This window comes from Oncorhynchus kisutch, linkage group LG18, assembly GCF_002021735.2.
Source record: "Oncorhynchus kisutch isolate 150728-3 linkage group LG18, Okis_V2, whole genome shotgun sequence".
Classification (NCBI taxonomy): Eukaryota; Metazoa; Chordata; class Actinopteri; order Salmoniformes; family Salmonidae; genus Oncorhynchus; species Oncorhynchus kisutch.
The window spans coordinates 46,335,075-46,358,862 of record NC_034191.2 but is presented as its reverse complement, the minus strand read 5'-3'; the positions used below and the strand labels follow the sequence as shown (position 1 = coordinate 46,358,862).

General features: G+C 40.3%; 1 protein-coding gene across 3 annotated transcripts; it reads left to right on the top strand.

The window, feature by feature from the left end:
* The first annotated feature begins 2,426 nt into the window (after positions 1-2,426).
* pgm2l1 (phosphoglucomutase 2-like 1) lies at positions 2,427-22,298 on the top strand. Of its 3 annotated transcripts, none has more exons than XM_020507565.2 (14): positions 2,427-2,834; positions 4,300-4,467; positions 6,945-7,051; positions 8,793-8,877; positions 9,231-9,314; positions 9,798-9,991; positions 10,993-11,182; positions 11,474-11,571; positions 11,812-11,992; positions 13,370-13,463; positions 13,873-14,002; positions 19,043-19,232; positions 19,453-19,586; positions 19,869-22,298. In XM_020507565.2, the coding sequence occupies exons 2-14, from the start codon at positions 4,381-4,383 to the stop codon at positions 19,969-19,971; spliced, it is 1,677 nt and encodes a 558-aa protein (XP_020363154.1). In that variant the 5' UTR covers positions 2,427-2,834; positions 4,300-4,380; the 3' UTR covers positions 19,972-22,298. The 3 variants fall into 3 exon arrangements, with proteins under 3 accessions (XP_020363154.1, XP_020363155.1, XP_020363153.1); XM_020507566.2 differs by having other exon boundaries at positions 2,726-2,824; positions 19,869-21,281; XM_020507564.2 differs by having other exon boundaries at positions 2,726-3,348; positions 19,869-21,281.
* The last annotated feature ends 1,490 nt before the right edge of the window (positions 22,299-23,788 follow it).

Here is a 23,788-nt window from a genome sequence, read left to right as displayed (position 1 = left end):
TTTAACAAACAGCTCGTTTTATGTTTGCCTTTGTATAATTTTAAGTATCTTAATTTGATTACATTACCTTTCACACTTTCATGAAATGTAGGTACGGTATTATAAATAGGTTCTTAGATGTTTATAGAAATTACATATTTATCCTCAGAGAAAATGTATCTGCTGAGCAACTATAAATAGTGTCACAGTTTACAGGTTTGTAACGGTTCAAATACATGCAAATTATGGTCTGTGGTAAAACTAAACAGCAAAATATCACTGAAAAACTTTACAGCTAGATGAATCAATCATCAGTTCAGTAATTCTGATCGTGTCTGCTTCACAAGTGGATAGTTTTCAAGACTTTCATGCAATGGCCAAGAAAGTGAGGAGCACCAAGAGCATTGTGCAGAGATATTTCATGAGGATTTGCTCATATTGACTGTTCTTTAGAATAGTTGCAATATGACAGTTTCTCAGGTTTAGCCTATTCTTTGCAATCAGTCCTAGTTAACTTAATAAGACCAGTAGTCATGAGTCAGAGCTTGTGTTTTTTTAGTTTTTTTTTAGTTTGTTTTTATTGTAGGATCACAAAGTACAAATAAAGTCAAATAAAAGAACAACAAAAAAAAAAGATCTGGTAGTTACAGTGCACTTCATACCTAATAAAACTGACCTGAAACATAGGGACCAGTGGACAGTACATGTTGGAATTGAATAGTATCATGTGTTCTTACATTAGCCTATTCCTAGACCTGCCCTTCTTGCTCTTGTCTGAATAATGTTACAGAGCTACTAGTGAAAGAAAAAAATGGTTCCACCCTATGTCTCCCCACTAAATTTAAACACTCAAGGAATTTATCAGGGCTGCATGACAATAATCGAATTTGACTCCCTCATGCCATTCCTTTCATCTGTGTAAAAATACTGGATAGGTGAAAGCAATGTGGTGTTGGCCCTTATCCTACCTGGCATATGCTTTTACCAGTCCTGTTTTTTCAGGTCGGTGTAGATGGTGGGAAATTGACAAGAAGGTAGATACCACCTCTACCACCAATGCCCAGGCCTGGTTCAAGTACTTATGAAATCAATGTATAATTATCTCCATATCCTGGATCTAACTGGACAGATGGGTGAAAGCAAGGGGTTCCATTAACTTTCACAAATCTACTATAGGCCTAACAGACTACCTTGGGGAAAGGGGGAAGTATTCAGAGGGGGCTCCATAGACATTTTCTCTCTGATGTTGTTCGAACAGTGAAATGCTAGAGGGCAGTAATGTGACCGTCTTTGCCTCATAACAGAAAGGCTTCGGGTTACCCCGTCCAGTTGGAGGCAATAACGCACCACTCAGCTGGTTGAACTACCACTAAAGATAAAATAACGAATCCAATATGGCTGCGCCCGTGATGACAATTTAACAATAGTAGACTAGCGATTTAACATATCAGCCCCCCATCTACGAGATCTTGACACTGGAGAACCTGAATCATGAAGCCAGGCATGATCAAACACAGGCAAAGGATGCAAAGTTCGTTGTGAAAGATGCGAGCTGCATTGTCTACTGTACTTTATGTCCTTCAGAATAGAAACTTGGAGTTGCCTGTCTATCGAAAACATTGAAAAAGGAGTTTACACTCAATTATCATAAAAAATGCACCCTTCAACAGCAGCAGCTGAAGTGATCCAGTTGGGTCGTATTTCCTATGCGCGTGCATTACAGGTACAACAACTCTATGTTTGGAGACATCTGGATTCTAAAGACAAATTGCACAATGCTCTGCTACTGTGTGAACACCCGCCAGTCTACACCATTAGAACTAGACATTCACCATTCGAAGAGGAGCAAAGACTCAAACTCCTTGGTGCTGAATTCTTTCGTAGCAACCGTGGTGGGTTCATAACTATCCATGGCCCAGGGGAGTTGTTGTGCTACCCAATAATCAACTGCTGCTTCAACAAAAGTGTGAAATGGTATGTATTTGAGCTGGATAGGACTGTCTTCAACCTTTTCAGGAAGTATGTGTTGAAAGCATCCTCCTCCCCAGACACCGGGGTCTTAGGTTAACCCTTGATTTAAATAACATTTTTTTGTTGCTATGTTTACACCAACAGGGCTACAATGTGTCATGCTTGATATCACAGTCAAATGTTTCCTCTTTCAGGAATCCATTGTGGGAGATACATAACATTGGCACTCAACTGCAACACAGTTATGGGCTGGTTTGAAAACATTGTGGGATTGTTGGCAAAGGTGTCACCTCCCTCAGTCAAGAACTTGGGTGAGATCTCTATATTGAAGAAACCATCCCACGACTGCTGGAAACTTTCAGTGATCAGTTTGACTGCACACTGCTTCATGGATAATATTCTAATAACAATTAAACAATGCACTGTAAATGAAACATGTATATTTTGATAATCATTATGTTGTTTTCTCTCCCTCTCCCGGGCATATCTGTCAGCTAAGAAACTACGTTTCCCACATTGCGCTATGAGGGTGTGAGCCCGCTGTTTTGGTGGTCCCAAATGTAGCCCCGCGATTGAAGGCTACTAGTTGGTTGTCACTAGTTACCACCACCACAAAGTCAAAATTATGTCTAAACCCCGCCTATTAAAAAAAAAATATATCTTCCTAAAATGATTTTAAAATATCCATAACCACACTGTTAACCTTATGCCAAACCCTAACCACAAATTAAGACAAAAAATATATATATATTTTTTTGATGACTTTTTACGACATATCCAATTTTTACGTTGTGGCTGTGGTAACTAGTCCCAACCTCTACTAACTAGTTTACCATAATAAAGACAACTTGAGTGCCAAGATAGGACAAGGCTGGTAAGGATGGGTCAGTATGTTGCTACGCTTGATAACTAGTTATAACTAGCTAGCGTGCTGTTTTCAAGTGTGTTCACGCCATCCAGATGTCCACTGCGGATGATAACATGGTACTACTACTAGTAGCTAGCTAGCTCGGTCGCTCAACAACACCACTCTGCACGTCCAGCTAACGTTAGCGTCATAACGGTTTGTTAGACAATACATTTATTTTCTTATCTTCTGTTAGCTAGCTATATCTGTTTGCTGACTTTCGGTAGCCAAAGCAAAATCTCACACACAGACAACGTCAAGACCGATACGATAGCTAGGACGTTATGTCCTGCCTGGCCTATTGCTAGCTTGTGAGTTTGCTAGTTTTGTAAACTAACGTTGGTTAACGTTAGCTACGTAGTTAGCTAGCTTGATGTTTTGCTGCACAATATCTTACTATGGAGAACAACGGAGACCTGGACCTAAATTGCCATGCAACTGGGGACGTGCGACTTGATAAGGCTATTTACCAATGGATAACGTGGGATAAGGTCAGTGAGTCAACTGTCAGTGTCATCATCATAGTTAACGAACACTTTTTATTGACGATGTAACTTACTGACTTGGGTTGTCACTTGCCTGGTATGTCAGGTGCAAATGCCTTGTCCTTCAGATCGGTGGTCTTCTGAAATGTGTGTTTGTGTGTCTTTAATTAGTGGCAGGTAGCCTAGCGGCTAAGAGCGTTGGGCCAGTATCTGTTTGGTTGCTGGTTCAAATCCCCATGCCGACTAGGTGAACAATCTGTCTGTGCCTTTAAGAAAGGCACCTAACCCTAAGTCGCTCTGCATGAATGCTAAATGACTCAAATGTAAAACATGTTACATGCAAGACCTATCCTGGTGCCAGATATGTTTGTGCTAACATTCCACTCCTTGTCATTATGCCAAACAGTTTGGCATATGACAAGGTGTGGAATATTAGCACAAATAAGTCTAGTATCCAGGCAACAATTTTACACATTTTTCTTATTACTGTACTAATCGCAAAGTACAGAGCCCGGCTCATGCAGCCTCTACTCCACCCCCAACACTTGCACTGGAGCCCTAGTTTAGAAAGGCCGTAAAAGCAATGGATATGGCTGACCCCCACTCTCTAAATGTCAGACTTCATAACCTTACTTGGACTGTCAGATCCATTAAGGAGCTGTAAGGGCCCAGATCTATGTCTGTTTAGATTTAAGAGGATATTCTTATATTCTGAGGATATTTAAATGCAGATTGAACAGACAAGATTAGGCTACTTTTAGCAACAGCAAGATTATCTTTTTGTTCAGTTCCAGTGTAGCTCAACCATAATGCTGAAGCAGTTGGTATTGTGTATATTTGACTCAATCTGCAAGCAGTTTTAAATTAAGTGGTGTGCAACTGTGTTGAGTAATGATGTCAGTAAGTGAGTGCTGAATGTGAAGCTAATATATTTTTGGGATGTTCTTTCCCATTCAGAATCCACAGACCAGAGCTCAGATAGAGGCCCTTTTGCTGGATGGGCAAGTTGAGGAGCTGAGGCGTAGGCTCTGCTCCAGGATGGCGTTTGGGACGGCAGGGCTGAGGGCAGCCATGGGTGCAGGCTTTGCCCTCATTAATGATCTGACCATCATCCAGTCCACACAGGTTAATAATAGTTTCCTTCTATGAGCAAACTATTCTGGCACAGGTTATGTTAAAGGTATAGACTCACTCAGCTATATGACATCATTGTGTACAGCGGAACAACTTCCTGTTTACAGGTCTTAACAACAACAACATTGGCTCAGTTCTTCGGTGGCAGTAAATCATCAACCTTGGGTTTATACCTTGTCAGACTATACATACACTCCAGCACAATACTATGCACCTTTTCAATTTGTTTATTAACTGCCAATAACCTCATTTAAGTAGAAGACTACCAAGTAGAAATGTACTTTTAAAATGGAGATAGCCCACAATGGCGCTTTGTATCATTGAGGAGATTCAATTAACCTTGGGTAGGTGTGTTTTGCACTGGGTGAAAGTTGATTCTATTCCTTTTTTAACCGGGCTGCCTACTGGGCATGAGCAGGGTGCCTCGTTCAAAGCCCACGGCAAAGTTGGCTCAAAACGAAAGTGACGTAATTAAGCACGTGGAGTAATAACTACCGTTGTGTTTTTCACATGCAAAAGTGATTGCTTTTGATGAAAATGCTTTATCTGCCTTCCCAAAGAAAACTAGTTTGAAAATTCAAATATATTTTATGGAAAAGATATGTTGTATGTTTCTGGACGATGCACCATGCTGCCTTGTTGACAACATGACCAAGCGGCGCAGATTATGGTTTGATTTGAGAAGGGCGCTCCTCCCTCACCGCTTTTGCCCGTTCACGTCACGGGCCATGGACCGGTGCTACGCGGCTCAGCACAATCCAATCTGGCCCTTGCAAAAATAGGTGTTCTCTCTTTTCCATCTGTAGGGAAACAGCCAATAGTGGCAGCCCTGACAGATTTGAAGGTTGTTGTTGCAGTTGTCTGTAAGCAGGTAGGCATTCCGCTGTGTATGATGTCATATTGATGATTTTACCTTTTAATTAAGCACAATGCTGTCCAGTGAGTCGGCATAATATATCAATCACAGGTTATTGTAAAACCACTATTTCAATGTTTTAAAATAAACGTGTTAGGCGTAACAGTGGTTTCTATATATTGGTATCAGCAATTTTAAGGTTAACCATTAATGAGATCAATGACTTTAGCATTGAAATATGGTGGTGGAGTCTCTACCTCCCAGTAGTTTTTAGATATATAGTTAAGGTTTATATTGAATTGTACACATTTGGGGCAAAAAGCTGAATTGTAACATGCATAGGCCTATGTAATTCAATTACATTTAAAAAATATGAATGTAGAATCCAATATTACATTTAAGCAGTGTCAAAGGCATTGGGCTGTTGTAGTATATACACGGAGTATACAAACATTAAAAACACTTGCTCTTTCCACGACAGACTGACCAGGTGAATGCCATGATCCTTTATTGATGTCACTTGTTAAATCCACTTCAGTCAGTGTAGATAAGGGGAGGAGACAGGTTAAAGAAGGAGACATGGAAACAATGCCCATACAGGCTAGAACACTTTACAGTGCAAGAAGATACCAGTAGCTTCCAGCTTTGTAGGCTAACTTTCCTTGTTAGCTTACAGCTGAAGCTAAACATCAATTCAAAACCCTACTACTTTGTTTGTGATTGTGCTATAATGCAAAATATGTGTTCCAAGCTGTTTGCCACTAAAAACATTTAATTCACTTATTCAGTCAAAGATGATCTATTTGCCTGAGCAAACTCTGTTTGTGTGTGCGTGCGTGTGTGTTGTGAGTAGGGCTGGTTGCATCCATCTTGCCTCATGAATGATGTCATTACTTGTTAGAGACAGCAAGTACTTTTATGCAAATGTTGTCGATCAGTACAGCAAAATAAGCCCCAAATGGCAGGGAAATAGATTGTTTGTTCTCTTTAGCCCCATGAAATCAGCCAGAACAAGCTCAATAACTCAGTGCATGCACACAATCCTATTGAATACGCATTCACCAGTATTGTTAATAAGCCTAGGCTAAAAATGGATTTACCCAGTTTATCAATAGAGATTTACCATTCAAATAAATTATTGGTAAAAACAAAGTCATATTGATTTTATCATTGTATAATTGATTCATTAATGCATAAATGGCTGTCTCTCAAAAATGTCCGTAAAATGTTGGGAATAAAATTATATTGAACTCAAGAGATGCCCAACGATTGACCAGAGCAGTAGCGAAGTATCTGTCTAGATCAAGTGCCATTCTGTGACTTTGGCTAATATACATTTTTATGTTGTTGCTGGGGTATCATTTGAGTATCGTGATGTTATCGAGTATAGTGATACCAAACCTGGTATCGAAGTCAAAATTCTGGTATCGTAACAAACTGACTGTGTCTCATGGAGCACAGCACACATAGTCTAACAACCCACCTACTTACCAGAGTTTCCCTTACCTTCTTTTCAAAGTGAAAACATGAAGGTTAATAGAAAATAAGAATTTAAAAGAGCTATAGACATGGCCTCATCGTTCCATTCTTTTCCCACTCCTCCTCACTGCAGGGTATGTACAAATACCTGGCCAGGTCTTTCCCTGACTTCGGTAGCCGTGGCATAGTGGTTGGATACGACACGCGAGCGCAGGAGGCCAGTGGTTGCAACAGTGAACGGTACTATACTATACCTCCTCCTTTCTCCTCTGCAGATCATACCACCACTTGCAAACATGTATAACTGGCTACATATCTGATTTAATGTAAATGGATAAAAACTGGCTGTAAATATCAGTGGGCCTTTTAGTTATCTAATAACTCCTAATGTAATGATGATTGTGGCTTTGGGTTGCTCTGTCGACAGTGCCGTGTGTTATTAAGTGTGATAAAGTGTATTAGGAGGTCACATTCCTTCCTGAAGTTGTGTGATGGCAAAATAGTTGTGAATACAGATGGGCTGAGGGAGAACATTTATTGCATTCTGGGCCTACTGTTAACTGTACAAATTTCTAGAGACTAAATAATACTAGTAAATAGATGTTGTGTTGTAGGCTATTTCCCAGTTGACACGCGGGGAACCACAAACTAGAGTTTTAGAATATTAGAGAGTTTAGCGCGGCAGGTAGCCTAGAGGTTAGAGAGGTGGTAACTATATAATAGGTTAACATATTTCAATGTCAAGAGCATTATGAATGAAACGGAACAATAGTGCAGCTGCTTTACTAAAACATGACTACTCTAGAATGAGTGACCTAAAGCAACTTTAACTCTTTGGCTTTGTTCACACACATTATATCAGTGACCACAACACTAGTGCAGTACTCAACCATAGCTTACTGCTATGACTATAAAAATAAATATCTTGGGATCGAAAATTGGTCAATTCTCCATGAAAAAATATTATTGCCGTCCAACTACTACGATTGAAGCTAGATCTACTCAGGGTTTTCTTAAGATAACCAGCTTCAGTTAGCTTCACATTACCAATCAGGCTTCATCTGCACTATGACGGTGGACATGGCTCGTCCATCTGCCACTAACTCTAGCAGGCTTGTAACTGTGCATGCATGTCGCACGTGGCTAGTGGAACACCAAACTTTTCAATTGGACAATGCTGAAACATCAATCCATGGGCGAGTCATTACCACATTTTCATTTGTGCCGAAAGCAAAGTTATCTTGCAAATTCAGCAGGCTATGGTGTGAAATAGGCATATTGAAGTGCCATATTTATTTTATTACTTATCATAATGCCATCTTTGGTGTGCTTTTCAATGCACAAGCACCTTTTTCCCACTATTATCAATACAATAATTTTATTAAGTCATACAAGTTTTACTGTGCGTGAAGTTTCAAATGCATTCTGTCATTACTAAACGTGTAATGAGAGGTATTTTAACATGACTATTTTTGAACACACAAAAAAACATTTGATTATCAAAATATTTAATCAGTCATCTTCCTCAATTGAAGGGGATGATGACGCAATCTTTGGGAGAGGGAGGGAATCTGATTTCATTGGTCCTCAAACTCGCGGCTCAGACACTTCATTCGGGATGAATGGAGTTAGCCCTGAGTTAGTCTGCCCGGGGAGCAGGTTAGTTCTGAAGGATTAATTGTCATCGAAATTGACCTATCGCATGGCCGTAGGCAACCGCGGCGAGTTCTTTGTCGACGTCATGTGACGCAGGTTATGTCATAGGCGCATCACATTATGGTGGCTAGGGATTTTTTTGTTTGTGAGCCACTTTTGTGGTACGGGTTATCCCGAGTTGATCTCAGAGTTGACCAAAGTTACCTCGCTAACTCCTCAAACTACATACAGCACACAGTAAAGCAAATTTTTTTAAATGAAAATGACAATGGACTATTTAGTATTATTCTTCTAAAGAAATTATGTTCTCTTTTTTATTCCACAGACTTGCCCGGTTGACTGCAGCTGTGATGCTTTGTAAAGATATTCCTGTGTTTCTTTTCTCCACATATGTCCCAACTCCCTTTGTGGTAAGATCAAATATATTGAATTGAACTATTTCATTCAAATTAAAGCCTGGCCACTTTATCCCTCCTTGGACAATCACTTGTTTCTTGGTTGCTTACCAATTTGTTTCCTATATACTGGTGATGTCATATACGAAGGGCCAGGTGATTTACCTGGCCATGTGACCTGACCAGGAAGAAGTCTATGCCTTAGTTATAATGGTTTTTAATGGCCAGATTGTGTCTTCAGGAAAAACCTCTGGACGTACTTATATGGCTATACAGCTGGTAAAGTCAAAGTCTCAGCCCTTTCAGAATAGGCTAAGAATTACATTAATTTAGTTCCCAAGGCCTTACTGTTTTGTGATCTCTCCTAGCCATATGCTGTAAAGAGGCTGGGCGCTGCAGCTGGTGTGATGGTCACTGCCTCTCACAACCCTAAAGAGGACAATGGATACAAGGTGTCAGACTTCTGCTTTTCATCTTACCAGGGTCACTTGAGTCAAGGCATGAAGCGTACAGCATCTAGAATCCTTGTTGAACTAAAAGCTTTTAACACTGCATTTTGTAGGGGACTGTATGCTATTTATCATACAAGAAAAAAAAATTATTCCTTTTATTCCTGGTGTTTTATTACTAGCTAATGATATCCTAAGGCAGGGTTAACAAACTCTGTCTTTGGAGCCCCACCCGGGTGCACTTTTAGTTTGTTTCCATAGCACTACACAGTTGATTCAAATAATCAAAGCTTGATGATGAGTTGATTATTTGGATCAGCTGTGTAGTGGTAGGGCAAAAAAACTAAACGTGCACCCAGGGGGGTCCCGAGGACCGAGTTTGGGAAACCATGTCCCAAGGGGAGGTTGAATTAGGTATGCCATACAATGTTAAGATATTAAGCTGTGCATTAGCATTTGGTACAGTGTCTTGCTTTTCTTTTGAAGGTATACTGGCACAATGGAGCTCAAATCTCTTCTCCTAACGACAAGGAGATCCTGAAGTGCATTGAGGAGAGCTCAGAGCCATGGAGCGAGTCCTGGAACGAGAGTTTGGCAGACAACAGTCCACTGAGGAGCGATCCACTGAGGGAGATATCCAAAAAGTATATGGAGGACCTCAGCTCTGTTTGTTTCCATAGGTAAGAATTCACAGTGCTAGGAGTCTGTACTTTAGAAAGTGATCACAAGTAGTTAATGCTGATTTATTCACAGTGGCGTGTGCTGCCTTTGGTGCTGCTATGCTGGTCACCATAGCAGCACCCACCTGTAGCACGCACTCCATCAGGTATATCTCTCTGGTCACCCCCAAAACCAATTCTTCCTTTGGCCGCCTCTCCTTCCAGTTCTCTGCTGCCAATGACTGGAACGAACTACAAAAATCTCTGTAACTGGAAACACTTATCTCCCTCACTAGCTTTAAGCACCAGCTGTTAGAGCAGCTCACAGATTACTGCACCTGTACATAGCCCATTTATAATTTAGCTCAAACAACTACCTCTTTCCCTACTGTATTTATTTATTTAGCTCCTTTGCACCCCACCCCCTATCTCTACTTTGCACATTCTTCCACTGCAAATCAACCATTCCAGTGTTTTACTTGCTATATTGTATTTACTTCACCACCATGGCCTTTTTTGCCTTTGCCTCCCTTATCTCACCTCACTTGCTCACATTGTATATAGCCTTATTTTTCTACTGTATTATTGACTGTATGTGTGTTTTACTCCATGTGTAACTCTGTGTCGTTGTATGTGTCAAACTGCTTTGCTTTATCTTGGCCAGGTCACAATTGTAAATGAGAACTTGTTCTCAACTTGCCTACCTGGTTAAATAAAGGTGAAATAAATCAAAAATACAATTAATTCAGAAAATTATGATTTAGGATGTAATTGGGAGTCGTCAAACACATTTATTATGAAGCAGGGAGCTGGCAAACACCCTTACACTGGCTGTGAACGTGTTGTAGTTATCACAGATGTTTCTTTTAATTACCCCCGATCACCTTTCCATATTCAATTTGTTGAATTGAGTCAGAAAAATTTAATTTTCTCAGTGTTCACAATGAATTTAGCAGCAAACACAATTCATATTTGTTGAATAAAAACATGCATATATATGTTTTTACCTGCTTGTTTCTCAGAGAACTCAACACCAAGTCCCCGTTGAAGTTTGTGCACTCGTCCTTTCACGGAGTAGGGCATGACTACGTCCAGCAGGCTTTCCGGGCATTTGGGTTCCCCCCTCCTATCCCTGTGCCAGAACAGAAAGATCCTGATCCAAACTTCTCCACTGTCAGCTGTCCAAATCCAGAGGAAGGAGAGTCTGTTTTGGTGAGGAAATATTAAATCAATTCACCTAACTTTTCAGTGCTATCTGTGTAACAGAGTTGCTACACTAGATGCACAATTCTCGCTGTGTGTGAATTGTAGTCAATGCAGCCTACTACTCAGGTCATGCGAGCAGCACGTGAAGGAAGTGTTAATGCGGCAGCCTCGTTCGTGTCTCTGTAGCATAAAATTACTGTATTTTTTTTCTACAAATTGGTGTGCATCTCACTCCCGTGAATATAAAGTGGCTTGTGCGTCCTCCATGATTGTTTTTTAAATATTTTGGTGTTGTAGGAGCTCTCCCTTCGCCTTGCTGAGAGAGAGAATGCCACGATTGTCATGGCAACTGATCCAGATGCAGATCGGTTGGCTGTTGCAGAGCAATCTGACAGGTAAAATACCTGATACAAATGTAGCCTACTCTCTTAAAATATAATTATAATTCTAATTACTGGACCACAAGCTATTACTGATATGCACAGATCTAATGTCATTTTGTTCAAAGGCCAAGAGCTTTTCCTGACCATATGATCTGCTAGTGAGAACTCTGGGCCCTGGTTGTTAGCTACAACATGTTTTTCCTGCTGAGATGACAACTCTTGACCTTAGCTTTGTCGTCATGTTCTGTCTAGGTGCCGATGGAAAGTTTTCACAGGTAATGAACTTGCAGCTCTGCTGGGCTGGTGGATGCTGTTCAATTGGAAGGAGACTCACCCAGACCCGGCTGATAGGGAGAGGATGTACATGCTGGCCACCACCGTCTCCTCCAAGATCCTCAAGGCCTTTGCACGGATAGAGGGCTTCCATTTTGAAGTACGTAAGTTTTCCTCCTCCGGGTGAATGAAGCATGGTTGGAGGTTGGGCAATATACACCCTTAGCTTTCAAACTTAATTAATCTGGTTGCGTTGCCAACGGCGATACTGATACCGATTATTGGAGGACCAAAAAAGCCGATACCGATTAATCGGACAATTTTTTAAATTTTTTGTGTAATAATGACAATTACAACAATACTGAATGAACACTTATTTTAACTTAATATAATACATCAATAAAATCAATTTAGCCTCAAGTAAATAATGAAACATGTTCAATTTGGTTTAAATAATGCAAAAACAAAGTGTTGGAGAAGAAAGTAAAAGTGCAATATGTGCTATGTAAGAAAGCTAACATTTCAGTTCCTTGCTCAGAACATGAGAACGTATGAAAGCTGGTGGTTCCTTTTAACACGAGTCTTCAATATTCCCAGGTAAGAAGTTTTAGGTTGTTATTATAGGACTATTTCCCTCTATACCATTTTTATTTCATTAACCTTTGACTATTGGATGTTCTTATAGGCACTTTAGTATTGCCAGTGTAACAGTATAGCTTCCGTCCCTCTCCTCGCTCCTCCCTGGGCTCGAACCAGCAACACAACGACAATTAGCGCACGCTAACTAGCTAGCCATTTCACTTCGGTTACACCAGCCTCATCTCGGGAGTTGATAGGCTTGAAGTCATAAACAGCGCAACGCTTGACGCACAACGAAGAGCTTCTGGCAAAACACACGAAAGTGCTGTTTGAATGAATGTTTTACGCGCCTGCGTCTGCCTACCACCGCTCAGTCAGATACTTGTATGCTTGTATGCTCAGTCAGATTATTATCTAGGACACGCTAGATAATATCTAGTAATATCATCAACCATGTGTAGTTAACTTGTGATTATGATTGTTTTTTATTAGAGAAGTTTAATGCTAGCTAGCAACTTACCTTGGCTTACTGCATTCGCGTAACAGTCTCCTTGTGGAGTGCAACGAGAGAGAGGCAGGTCGTTATTGCGTTGCTGACAAGGTGAAAATCTGTCGTTCTGCCCCTGAACAAGGCACCATTCCTAGGCCGTCATTGAAATAAGAATGTGTTCTTAACTGACTTGCCTAGTTTAATAAAGGTAAGATTTTTTTTATTTTTTTTTAATCGGCGCCCAAAAATACAGATTTCCGATTGTTATGAAAACTTGAAATCGGCACTAATTAATCGGCCATTTCGATTAATCGGTCGACCTCTAGTCTGGTCAATATAATGTAGAATCTGTGACAGAAGCAAACAGGTGGAAATGGAGTGGGACCTACCTGAATTTGTCCAATAAACACTTGTTTACATTTTTCTACATTGTGCCCTAAGAATGCACCCCTGTTCACTCTGTTTCAGGAAACATTGCCTGGTTTCAAATGGATCGGAAAGAAAATACACGAGTTGGCAAAAACGGGGAATGAAGTGATCTTCGCCTTTGAGGAGTCTATAGGTTAACAAATCTCTTTCAGTTCTTACATTTGCTTTGTCGTTTATGGTGAAAGCAGTTCGAAACTTTGAATATAAAGTCATGGTGGTGGTATCCACTATTGCAAACAATTAATGATCAATCCTGAACATAATATAAGGCTTTATCAAATGATTTTGAGTTGATCAACCAATTTGCCTATTTGTTACATTTCAAGGTATCTTTAATGCATATTATAGAAAACAGTTCAATTTAATTGAGAATATGACGTGAAAATGTTTCAATTTGCAGTTGTACCAAATGGGTTGATCAGTACACTGTTTACCCGAGGTACAGACAGGCTGCTAAAGGAGGGAGAGCTGCAGTGACCATTGGACTAGTATTTTATAAATATGCCCTGAAATGTCTTTTTGTTTTGTCTGGTGTGTTTCAGGATTCCTGTGCGGCAGCATGGTCCCAGATAAGGATGGAGTGAGTGCAGCTGTGGTTGTGGCTGAGATGGCCTCTTATCTTTACAACAAGAACCTGACCCTTCATCAGCAGCTAGAGAACATCTTTGAAACGTAGGTGTCATTCCAGTTTCCTCCTATACCCCACGTTCTGGTTTACTGAGTTTATTTGGTATCACTTTACATTAAGTGCCCTAAAATCGCTGTATCTACATGGTAGTTAGTTCACTGGAATAACTAGGTAGTAGGTACACATTGTCACAACTGTGATACTATAACCGACTACCTGACTATGTAATGTAGTGGAATACCAAAACTTTGGGTACTTTTTTGATACAAGAACATGAAAAATGTTCGGTAGTAGAATTTTTGTTACTTTCAGTACTTCTGTCAAATGTGTCTCGCAATGTATACTGACTAGGCGGATCATGTCTGTCTAGTAATTTGTGCAAATTTTCTCAATGGGACAGTAGTAGGAAAAGCTACTTGATCTTGCACATGCAACGCTGAGTAAGCTAACCAAGCACAAGCCACTTTTGAGAAGTTAGGAGCGCAGGATAAAATGGATATATATATATATATATATATATATAACACACAGTGGCAAGAATTACCTGGACTTCTATATAAATTAGTCATACAATTTGATCTGATCTTCATCTTAGTCACAACAGAGAAACACTGTGTGCTTCAACTAATAACACACAAATTATTGTATTTTCTTGTCTATATTGAATACATCATTTAAACATTCACAGTTTAGGTGGGAAGAAGTTTGTGAACCCCTAGGCTAATGACTTTTCCAAAAGCTAATTGGAGTCAGAAGTCCGCTAACCTGTAGTCAAATCAATGAGATGCGATTGGAGATGTTGGTTAGAGCTGCCCTACCCTGTAAAAACCACTCACAAAATTTGAGTTTGCTATTCACAAGAAGCATTGCCTGATGTGACCCATGCCTCAAACAAAAGAGATCTCAGAAGACCTATGATTACAAATTGTTGACTTGCATAAAGCTGGTAAAGGTTACAAAAGTATCTCTAAAAGCCTTGATGTTCATCAGTCCAAGGTAAGACAAGTTGTCTATAAATGGAGAAAGTTCAGCACTGTTGCTACTCTCCCTAGGAGGGGCCGTCCTGCAAAGATGACTACAAAATGCTCAATGAGGTTAAGAAGAATCCTAGAATGTCAGCTAAAGACTTACAGAAATCTCTGGAACATGCTAACATCTCTGTTGACGAGTCTACAATACATAAAACATTCAACATTGGGGGACACTACAGAAGATGCCACTGCTGCCCAAAGAAAACATTGCTGCACGTCTGAAGTTCGCAAAAGAGCACCTGGATGTTCCACAGCACTTCTGGCAAAATATTCTGTGGACAGAAGTTGAGTTGTTTGGAAGGAACACGCAATACTATGTGTGGATAAAAAAGGCACAGCATACCAACATCAAAACCTCATCCCAACTGTAAAGTATGGTGGAGGGAGCATCATGGTTTTGGGGCTGTCTCAGGGCCTAGACGGCTTGCTATCATCAACAGAAAAAATGAATTCCCAAGTTTATCAAGACATTTTGCAGGAAAATGTTAAGCAATTTGTCCGCCATTTGAAGCTCAACATAAGGTGGGTGATGCAACAGGACAACGATCCAAAACCCAGAAGTAAATCAAGAACAGAATGGCTTCAACAGAACACTCCTTCTGGAGTGGCCCGGTCAGTCCTGACCTCAATCCGATTGAGATGCTGTGGCATGACCTCGAGCGGTTCACACCAGACATCCTAAGATTATTGCTGAACTGAAACAGTTTTTTGTAAAGATGAATGGTCCAAAATTCCTCCGGACCATTGTGCAGGTCTGATCCGCAACTACAGAAAAAGTTTGGTTGAGGTTATTGCTGCCAAAGGATGGTCAACCAGTTATTAAATCCAAGAGTTCACATACTTTCCCCACCCTACACTGTGAATGTTTACACGGTGTGTTAAATAAAGACATGAAAATTTGTAATTGTTTGTGTTATTAGTTTAAGCTGACTGTGTTTGTCTATTGTTGAGATTTAGATGAAGATTAGATCCAATTTTATGACCAATTTATGCAGAAATCCAAGTAATTCCAAAGGGTTCACATACTTTTTCTTGCGTGTGCGCGTGTGTGTGTACAGTTGAAGTCGGGAGTTTACATACACCTTAGCCAAATACATTTAAATCTAGTTTTTCACAATTCCTGACATTTAATCCTATTAAAAATTATCTGTCTTAGGTCAGCTAGGATCACCACTTTATTTTAAGAATGTTAAATGTCAGAATAATAGTGTAGAGAGTGATTCATTTCAGCTTTTATTTATTTCATCACATTCACAGTGGGTCAGAAGTTTACATACACACAATTAGTATTTGGTAGCGTTGCCTTTATTGTTTAACTTGGGTCAAACGTTTCGGGTAGCCTTCCACAAGCGTCCCACAATAAGTTGGGTAAGTTGGGAGTCAGGTTTGTAGGGCTCCTTGCTCGCACACGCTTTTTCAGTTCTGCCCACAAAATGTTCTATAGGATTGAGGTCAGGGCTTTGTGATGGCCACTCCAATATACCTTGACTCTGTTGTCCTTAAGCCATTTTGCCACAACTTTGGAAGTATGCTTGGGGTCCATTTGGAAGACCCATCTGCGACTAAGCTTTAACTTCCTGACTGATGAGATGTTGCTTTAATATATCCACATAATAGATGACATTGATTTGCACTTTTCTCACCAAAGTACGTTCATCTCTAGATACTGAACGGGTCTCCTTCCTGAGCGGTATGGCGGCTGTGTGGTCCCATGGTGTTTATAGTTGCGTAATATTGTTTGTACAGATGAACGTGGTACCTTCAGGCTTTTGGAAATTGCTCCCAAGGATGAACCAGACTTGTGGAGGTCTAAATGTATTTTCCTGAGGTCTTGGATTTCTTTTGATTTTCCCATGATGTCAAGCAAAGAGGCACTGAGTTTGAAGGTAGGCCTTGAAATATATCCGCAGGTACACATCCAATTGACTCAAATGATCAGAAGCTTCTAAAGCCATTACATAATTTTCTGGAATTTTCCAAGCTATATATATATATATATATATATATATATTACACACACACACATACATCAGGGCTTCTGCCAACAAAATGGGTAACAAACAGTAAAATCAGGCACCCCATAGTAGAATAGTTTACCTATCTACCTAGTCGGCTTGTTGTGCGTTCTAATGCGAGAAATTCCTCTCGCGGCGCATTCAAGTTGCAAGTGCAAAAGGCAGAGAACCATGCATTCTTATAAGCAGTCAATGCACAACATTTCTCAATGCAATTGCTGGAAAACACTTCCATCGCTACCTAATTTCAGTGCAAACTGCACTGTTTTGAAAGAGTATATCAGCAGTTAGTGCTCTGCAATTCAAACTGACTGCATAGGGTAAGACCAGGGCTAAATGTAACAAAGGGTCAATTGTAACTGGTAGGCACTACGTTATATTCACTGTTTATGCCATTTTTGGGGAGACATTAAAGTCATCATTACGTTGCTAACTAGTAACATCATCATGTTTAGAGTTTGGGATCTAGCTAATGATTAGCCCAATGAGGTATGGATATGGGAAACCCCATGCTTCAGCCTATTTATTATCAGTTGGGCTACAGATGATAATGCTTATTGCTAATAGCACACCAACCTGATTTTAATATGGATCATGTATTGGATATAATCCAATATGTTATTGGGTTTATTTCTGGGGAAATGAGGACTGACCTTCTCACAGTTGTTCTCCCTGCTTTCATTTTTTGCCGTGGTATCATTTTGCTGTCTAGTATCATAATACCTAATCTGGTAAAATTCTGGTATCGCAACAACACTAACTACCATAGAAATATATACACTATATATACAAAAGTATGTGGACAGCCCTTCAAATAAGTGGTTTTGGCTATTTCGGCTATTGGCTATTTTTGGCTATTTCAGCCACACAAAATCGAGCATACAGCTATGCAATCTACATAGACAAACATTAGCTGTTGAATAGCCTTACTGAAGAGCTCAGTGACTTTCAACATGGCACCGTCATAAGCTTGTCAACTTTCTGCCCTGCTAAAGCTGCCCCGGTCAACTTTAAGTGCTGTTATTGTAAAGTGGAAACATATAGGAGCAAGAACGGTTAAGCCGTGAAGTGGTAGGCCACACAAGCTCACAGAACGGGACCACTGAGTGCTGAATAGCGCAGGACATAAAAATGGTCAGTCCTTTGTTGCAACACTCACTACCGAGTTCCAAACTGCTTCTGAAAGCAACATCAGACACAATAACTGTTTGTCGGGAGCATCATTAAATGGGTTTCTATGGCCGAGCAGCCGCACACAAGCCTAAGATCACCATGCGCAATGCCAAGCGTCGGCTGGAGTGGTGTAAAGCTCGCCGCCATTGGACTCCAGAGCAGTGGAAACTTGTTCTCTGGAGTGATGAATCACACTTCACCATCTGGCAGTACGACGGACTAATCTGTGTTTGGCGGATGCCAGGAGAATGCTGCCTGCCTGAAATCTTAACGCTTAAGCATACAATGACATTCCAGATGATTCTGTGCTTCCAACTTTGTGGCAACAGTTTCGGCAAGACCCTTTCCTGTTTCAGCATGACAATGCCCCCGTGCACAAAGCAAGGTCCATACAGAAATTGTTTGTCGAGATCACTGTGTAGGAACTTGACTGGCCTGCACAGAGCCCTGACCTCAACCCCATCAAACACCTTTGGGATGAATTGGAAGCTGACTGCGAGCCAGGCCAAATCGCCCAACATCAGTGCCCAACCTCACTAAGGATCTTGTGGCTGAATGGAAGCACGCCCCCGTAGCAATATTCCAACATTTCGTGGAAACCCTTCCCAGAAGAATGGAGGCTGTTACAGCAGCAAAGGGAGGACCAACTCCATATGAATACCCATGATTTTGGAATGAGATGTTCGACGAGCAGGTGTCCACATACTTTTAGTGTAGTTTCTGATAAATTAAGGTTTGTGGTGTTTTTGCACCGTAAAGTTGGCCGTTTTTATTTCAGCTTCACTTTATTGATTTACCATAAATATCCATTGTCTCTCTCTTCTCCAGTCAAATGCTAATATCCTTTACTGTTGTTGTCCTTCAGTTACGGTTATCACATTTCCACAACGTCATATGTCATCTGCCACGACCCCCCTACTGTCAAGAGAATATTCACACGTCTTCGGAACTTTGAGGGCGAGAACACTTACCCCAGATCCTCGGGTGGACACAGCATTGTGGACGTGAGAGATGTGACTACAGGATATGATAGTAGTCAACCTGACAAACTTTGTGTAAGTGTAATGTTGTGGTTTATTTTTTATTTATTTCATACATTAGTGTGCTTGCAGACTGAGTAGTTTAATTGAATTGGGTTTTGAACATTGAGAACATAATAATTCTCGTAACAGTGTAATGTTGTGGTTTATTTTTATTTTATTTCATACATTAGTGTGCTTCAAATTGAATGGTTCATAATGAGAGGTATAGGTAAAAACTCCCATCCTCTCTCAGGTGCTACCTATGACAAAGAGCAGCCAAATGATCACCTTCACTCTGCAGAATGGGATCGTGGCCACACTAAGGACCAGTGGCACAGAGCCAAAGATTAAGTTCTACACAGAATTCTGTGCACCACCTGGAAAAAGGTTTGTGTTGAGTCTAACGGCGCCCCCTTCTACTAGCAATGACACACTGGAGGACCAGCTAGGGCTAGCTACAGTGTTACGGAATAGTTCCAAAAGCACCAGTATAGTCTCAGTATTTTAGTGGCAGAGATGGTAGGAAAAAGTGTGTTGGACCTGGTTTAAGCTATAGTGTAAGACGAATGGCTGCACATTTGGAGCAATTAAGGTAAAGCCAAGCCATAGACGAGCTAGCATTGTAAAAATGTTTTGCATTTTTAAAATTGTTTTTATTTTGGCTTTCAGTGACATCTCAAGTCTTGAGGAGGAACTTAAGAAAGTAACAGATACTCTCGTCGAGGAGTTTCTGGAGCCTGATAAGAACAACTTGATTCGCCGATCAATCTAGTTGGGCTTTTCATCTCTATACAGATGCATCGGTCATATTGTACTATCCTGCTTATGTTCTATTAATGTTTTTCCTAACTGTGAAACCAAAATGTACTTTAGACTATTGCTTGTCTGGGTTTTTTCATTTGGTGTGCAAGGTGGGTTACGTGGATTAATATGCAGGAGTAGAATTTGTAAACCAGAATCTGTTTTTGTCACATGAGGATTTTCCATTTATCTCAAATAAGTAGCCTAAGGTATACACCAGGACAGTCTGCCGTTCCATGAGACAAAATCGCAATGAGGTGAGATGACATGCAGCCCCCAGACAAGGTTTACTCATGAAAATGCCTCTTCTCCATTGTAGTGCACATACCCATACCACTAGTCCTTTTGTTCCTAGTAGGCTGTGCTAATAGGCACACCTAATAGATGTGTATGTGGTATATGAACAGTACCTCTCACTTGTCGCATGCTGCTTCTAATCTATGTACAGTTGATAAACTGTACCCAAAGGCTAAGTATTGTAAGGTATGACATTGCACATGTAGGTAATGCAAATGCCACTCCTGCCTCCCCATCTGTTACATTGCATCAGTGAGCGTTACAGCTTCAATCATTTCATAGTCTTAACACCTGTACTCTGTAAGTACCCATATCAAAATGGTCATCCAGAAAGGAAGAAATACACTACGTGGCCAAAAGTATGTGGACACCCCAGCAGTGTAGCCTAGTGGTTAGAGCATTGGACTAGTAACCGAAAGGTTGCAAGTTCAAATCCCCGAGCTGACAAGGTACAAAATCTGTCGTTCTGCCCTTGAACAGGCAGTTAACCCACTGTTCCTAGGCCGTCATTGAAAATAAGAATTTGTTCTTAACTGACTTGCCTAGTAAAATAAAGGTAAAAAAAAAAAAAAATGTTGGCTATTTCTGCCACACCCGTTGCTGACAGGTGTATAAAATGGAGCACACAGCCATGCAATCTCCATAGACAAATATTGGCAGTAGAATGGCCCATATTGAAGAGCGTCGACTAGAGTGGTGTAAAGCTCACCGCCATTGGACTCTGGAGCAGTGGAAACGCATTCTCTGGAGTCATGAATCACACTTCACCATCTGTCAGTGTGACGAACAAATCTGGGTTTGGCGGCTACCAGCAGAAAGCTCCCTGCCTAAGTTTGGCGGTGGAGGAATAATGGTTTGGGGGGCTGCTTTTCATGGTTCGGGCTAGGCCCCTTAGTTCCAGTGCATTATTAGCCCTATGTTCACCTGAATGCCAAAGTCTGTTTATTTGTTGCTTTCTAGCTAAACAAGTCACCTGTTATGCACATTTTGTCATTTCAGTTTTGACATTTATTTTTTCCTCATTTAGGAGACTTTGTAGTCACAGCAATATGTTTTAACTACTGTGTTATTTTTTTGAAAGGGGAATTCACATATAACAAATTTACGTATTAGACCAACAATTGTAATTGTAACCCTTAAATTTAAAAAATGTAGTGCCGTGGAATTCCAAAGTCTTTACTGCAACTGTCATTTTGAAAATGACCATGTTCGTCATTTTTTGGTTTCAGGTAAAAAAAATTATATGAAATGTTTTACTGTGTCTGTAAAATGTTGTGCAGATGAGTAGTTGACTACCTTGAATTTCAAAATATTAGCTTGTATGTATTGTCAACCTAAAAAGGATGAAAGTTGTATTACTTAAAGGAAAACTCCACCCCAAAACTATAATTGTATTTGTTTAATTTGTCCATTGTTGATATGTTGCATGTAATCAATTAAATTGGACTAATGAAACAAACTCAAATAAAATCTAATTTTATTTGTCACATGCACCGAATGCTTAAATGTTCCTTTAAGCAAATGTTTGTAAAACAATTGTTGTGCAATATTTATTTCATTTTTTTATTTTTATTATGTAACTGTTTTACTCTGTTCTCCAGACCCACCTAAACTTAAATTATTTAATTTGAGTACATTTATATATATTTTTATGCAACACATTTAGCCAATGCCTGTAATATCAATGATTCAATACCATAACCTGTACGAATTAATATTGTACATATTTAAGATATCGGATAGCAATCCCAAAGTAAAGACATTCTATTGAATTGTCAGAATATGAATATAGAGCATATATTTTCAATTGGAGGATAAGAAAAATGCTTGACATTTTTGGTGAGATGAAATGTTAGTTCAATGTTCAAGACTTCTGTTAAGTATTTGTTTCTTGTTTCTGAAATTATATCAGGATTCCAATCCAAATGTGTACATTGACACATCTCCTTGTTACATGCGTATGCTTGTTATTCCACCAATAAACTCTGGTTTGCCTAAAAAGTAGTTGTGATCCATTTATTCTGAGGAACACTAAAGAATCTTCCTGCTAACACTAAAAAGGGGCATGATTTACTGCGATGTTTGAGAGGTGACAATCTTAAAACAACACTTTCCCCAGTACATAGCCATAAGATGTATTGACATATGCATAATGAATTGTACTTCTAAAGCTTTAATTTACAGGAAAAATATATATATAAATCAGTAATTGTAATTCGCTCTGGATAAGAAGAGTTTAATGACTAAAATGTAAATGTCTGTACAAAAGGTATAACACAACCCTATATTCAGGCTTATCAAAATGAAAAACTTTACTTCTGTGACCTTCTTAGTTGTGATTGACGCTATTAAAAAGAGGATCCCATCAGCTTTCTATAGGCTAGGCCTACTATATTGATTTCTCAACTTTCCTAATATTATACTGTTTCAAGACAGGTGCATAATGGTCCTACATGAAAACAGATTTCATACATATACTAAGGGGGGGAAAAAACGTCCCTTTTTCAGGACCCTGTCTTTCAAAGATCATTTGTAAAAATCCAAATAACTTCACAGATCTTCATTGTAAAGGGTTTAAACAATGTTTCCCATGCGTGTTTAATGAACCATGAGGAATTAATGAACATACACCTGTGGAATTGTCGTTAAGACACTAACAGCTTACAGACAGGTCACAGTTATGAAAACGTAGGACACTATAAAGAGGCCTTTCTGCTGACTCTGAAAACACCATAAGAAAGATGCTCAGGGTCCCTGCTCATCTGCGTGAACGTGCCTTAGTCCATGCTGCAAGGAGGAATGAGGACTGCAGATGTGGCCAGGGCAATAAATTGCAATGTCCGTACTGTGAGACGCCTAAGACAGTGCTATAGGGAGACAGGACAAACAGCTGATTGTCCTTGCAGTGGCAGACCACGTGTAACAACACCTGCACAGGATTGGTACATCAGAACATCACACCTGCAGGACATGTACAGGATGGCAACAACAACTGCCAGAGTTACACCAGGACGCACAATCCCTCAGTGCTCAGACTGTCCGCAAGGCTGAGAGAGGCTGGACTGAGGGCTTGTAGGCCTGTTGTAAGGCAGGTCCTCACCAGACATCACCGGCAACAACGTTGCCTATGGGCACAAACCCACCGTCGCTGGACCAAACAAGGATTGGTAAAAAGTAATCTTCACTGACGAGTCGCGGTTTTGTCTCACCAGGGGTAATGGTCGGATTCGCGTTTATCATCGAAGGAATGAGCATTACACCGAGGCCTGTACTCTGGAGCAGGATCGATTTGGAGGTGGAAGGTCCATGTTCTAGGGCAGTGTGTCAAGGCATCATCTGACTGAGCTTGTTGTCATTGCAGGCAATCTCAACGCTGCGTGTTACAGGGAAGAAATCCTCCTCCCTCATGTGGTACCCTTCCTGCAGGCTCATCCTGACATGACTCGCCAGCATGAAAATGCCACCAGCCATACTGCTCGTTCTGTGTGTGA

Bases quoted from the DNA above. Each gene is read 5' to 3' on its own strand.
- pgm2l1 (XM_020507564.2), top strand. From the start codon at position 3,256: ATGGAGAACAACGGAGACCTGGACCTAAATTGCCATGCAACTGGGGAC. The intron at 11,993-13,369 runs GTACGTAAGTTT...ACTCTGTTTCAG, and splicing joins TAGAGGGCTTCCATTTTGAA to GAAACATTGCCTGGTTTCAA. The intron at 14,003-19,042 runs GTAGGTGTCATT...GTTGTCCTTCAG, and splicing joins CTAGAGAACATCTTTGAAAC to TTACGGTTATCACATTTCCA.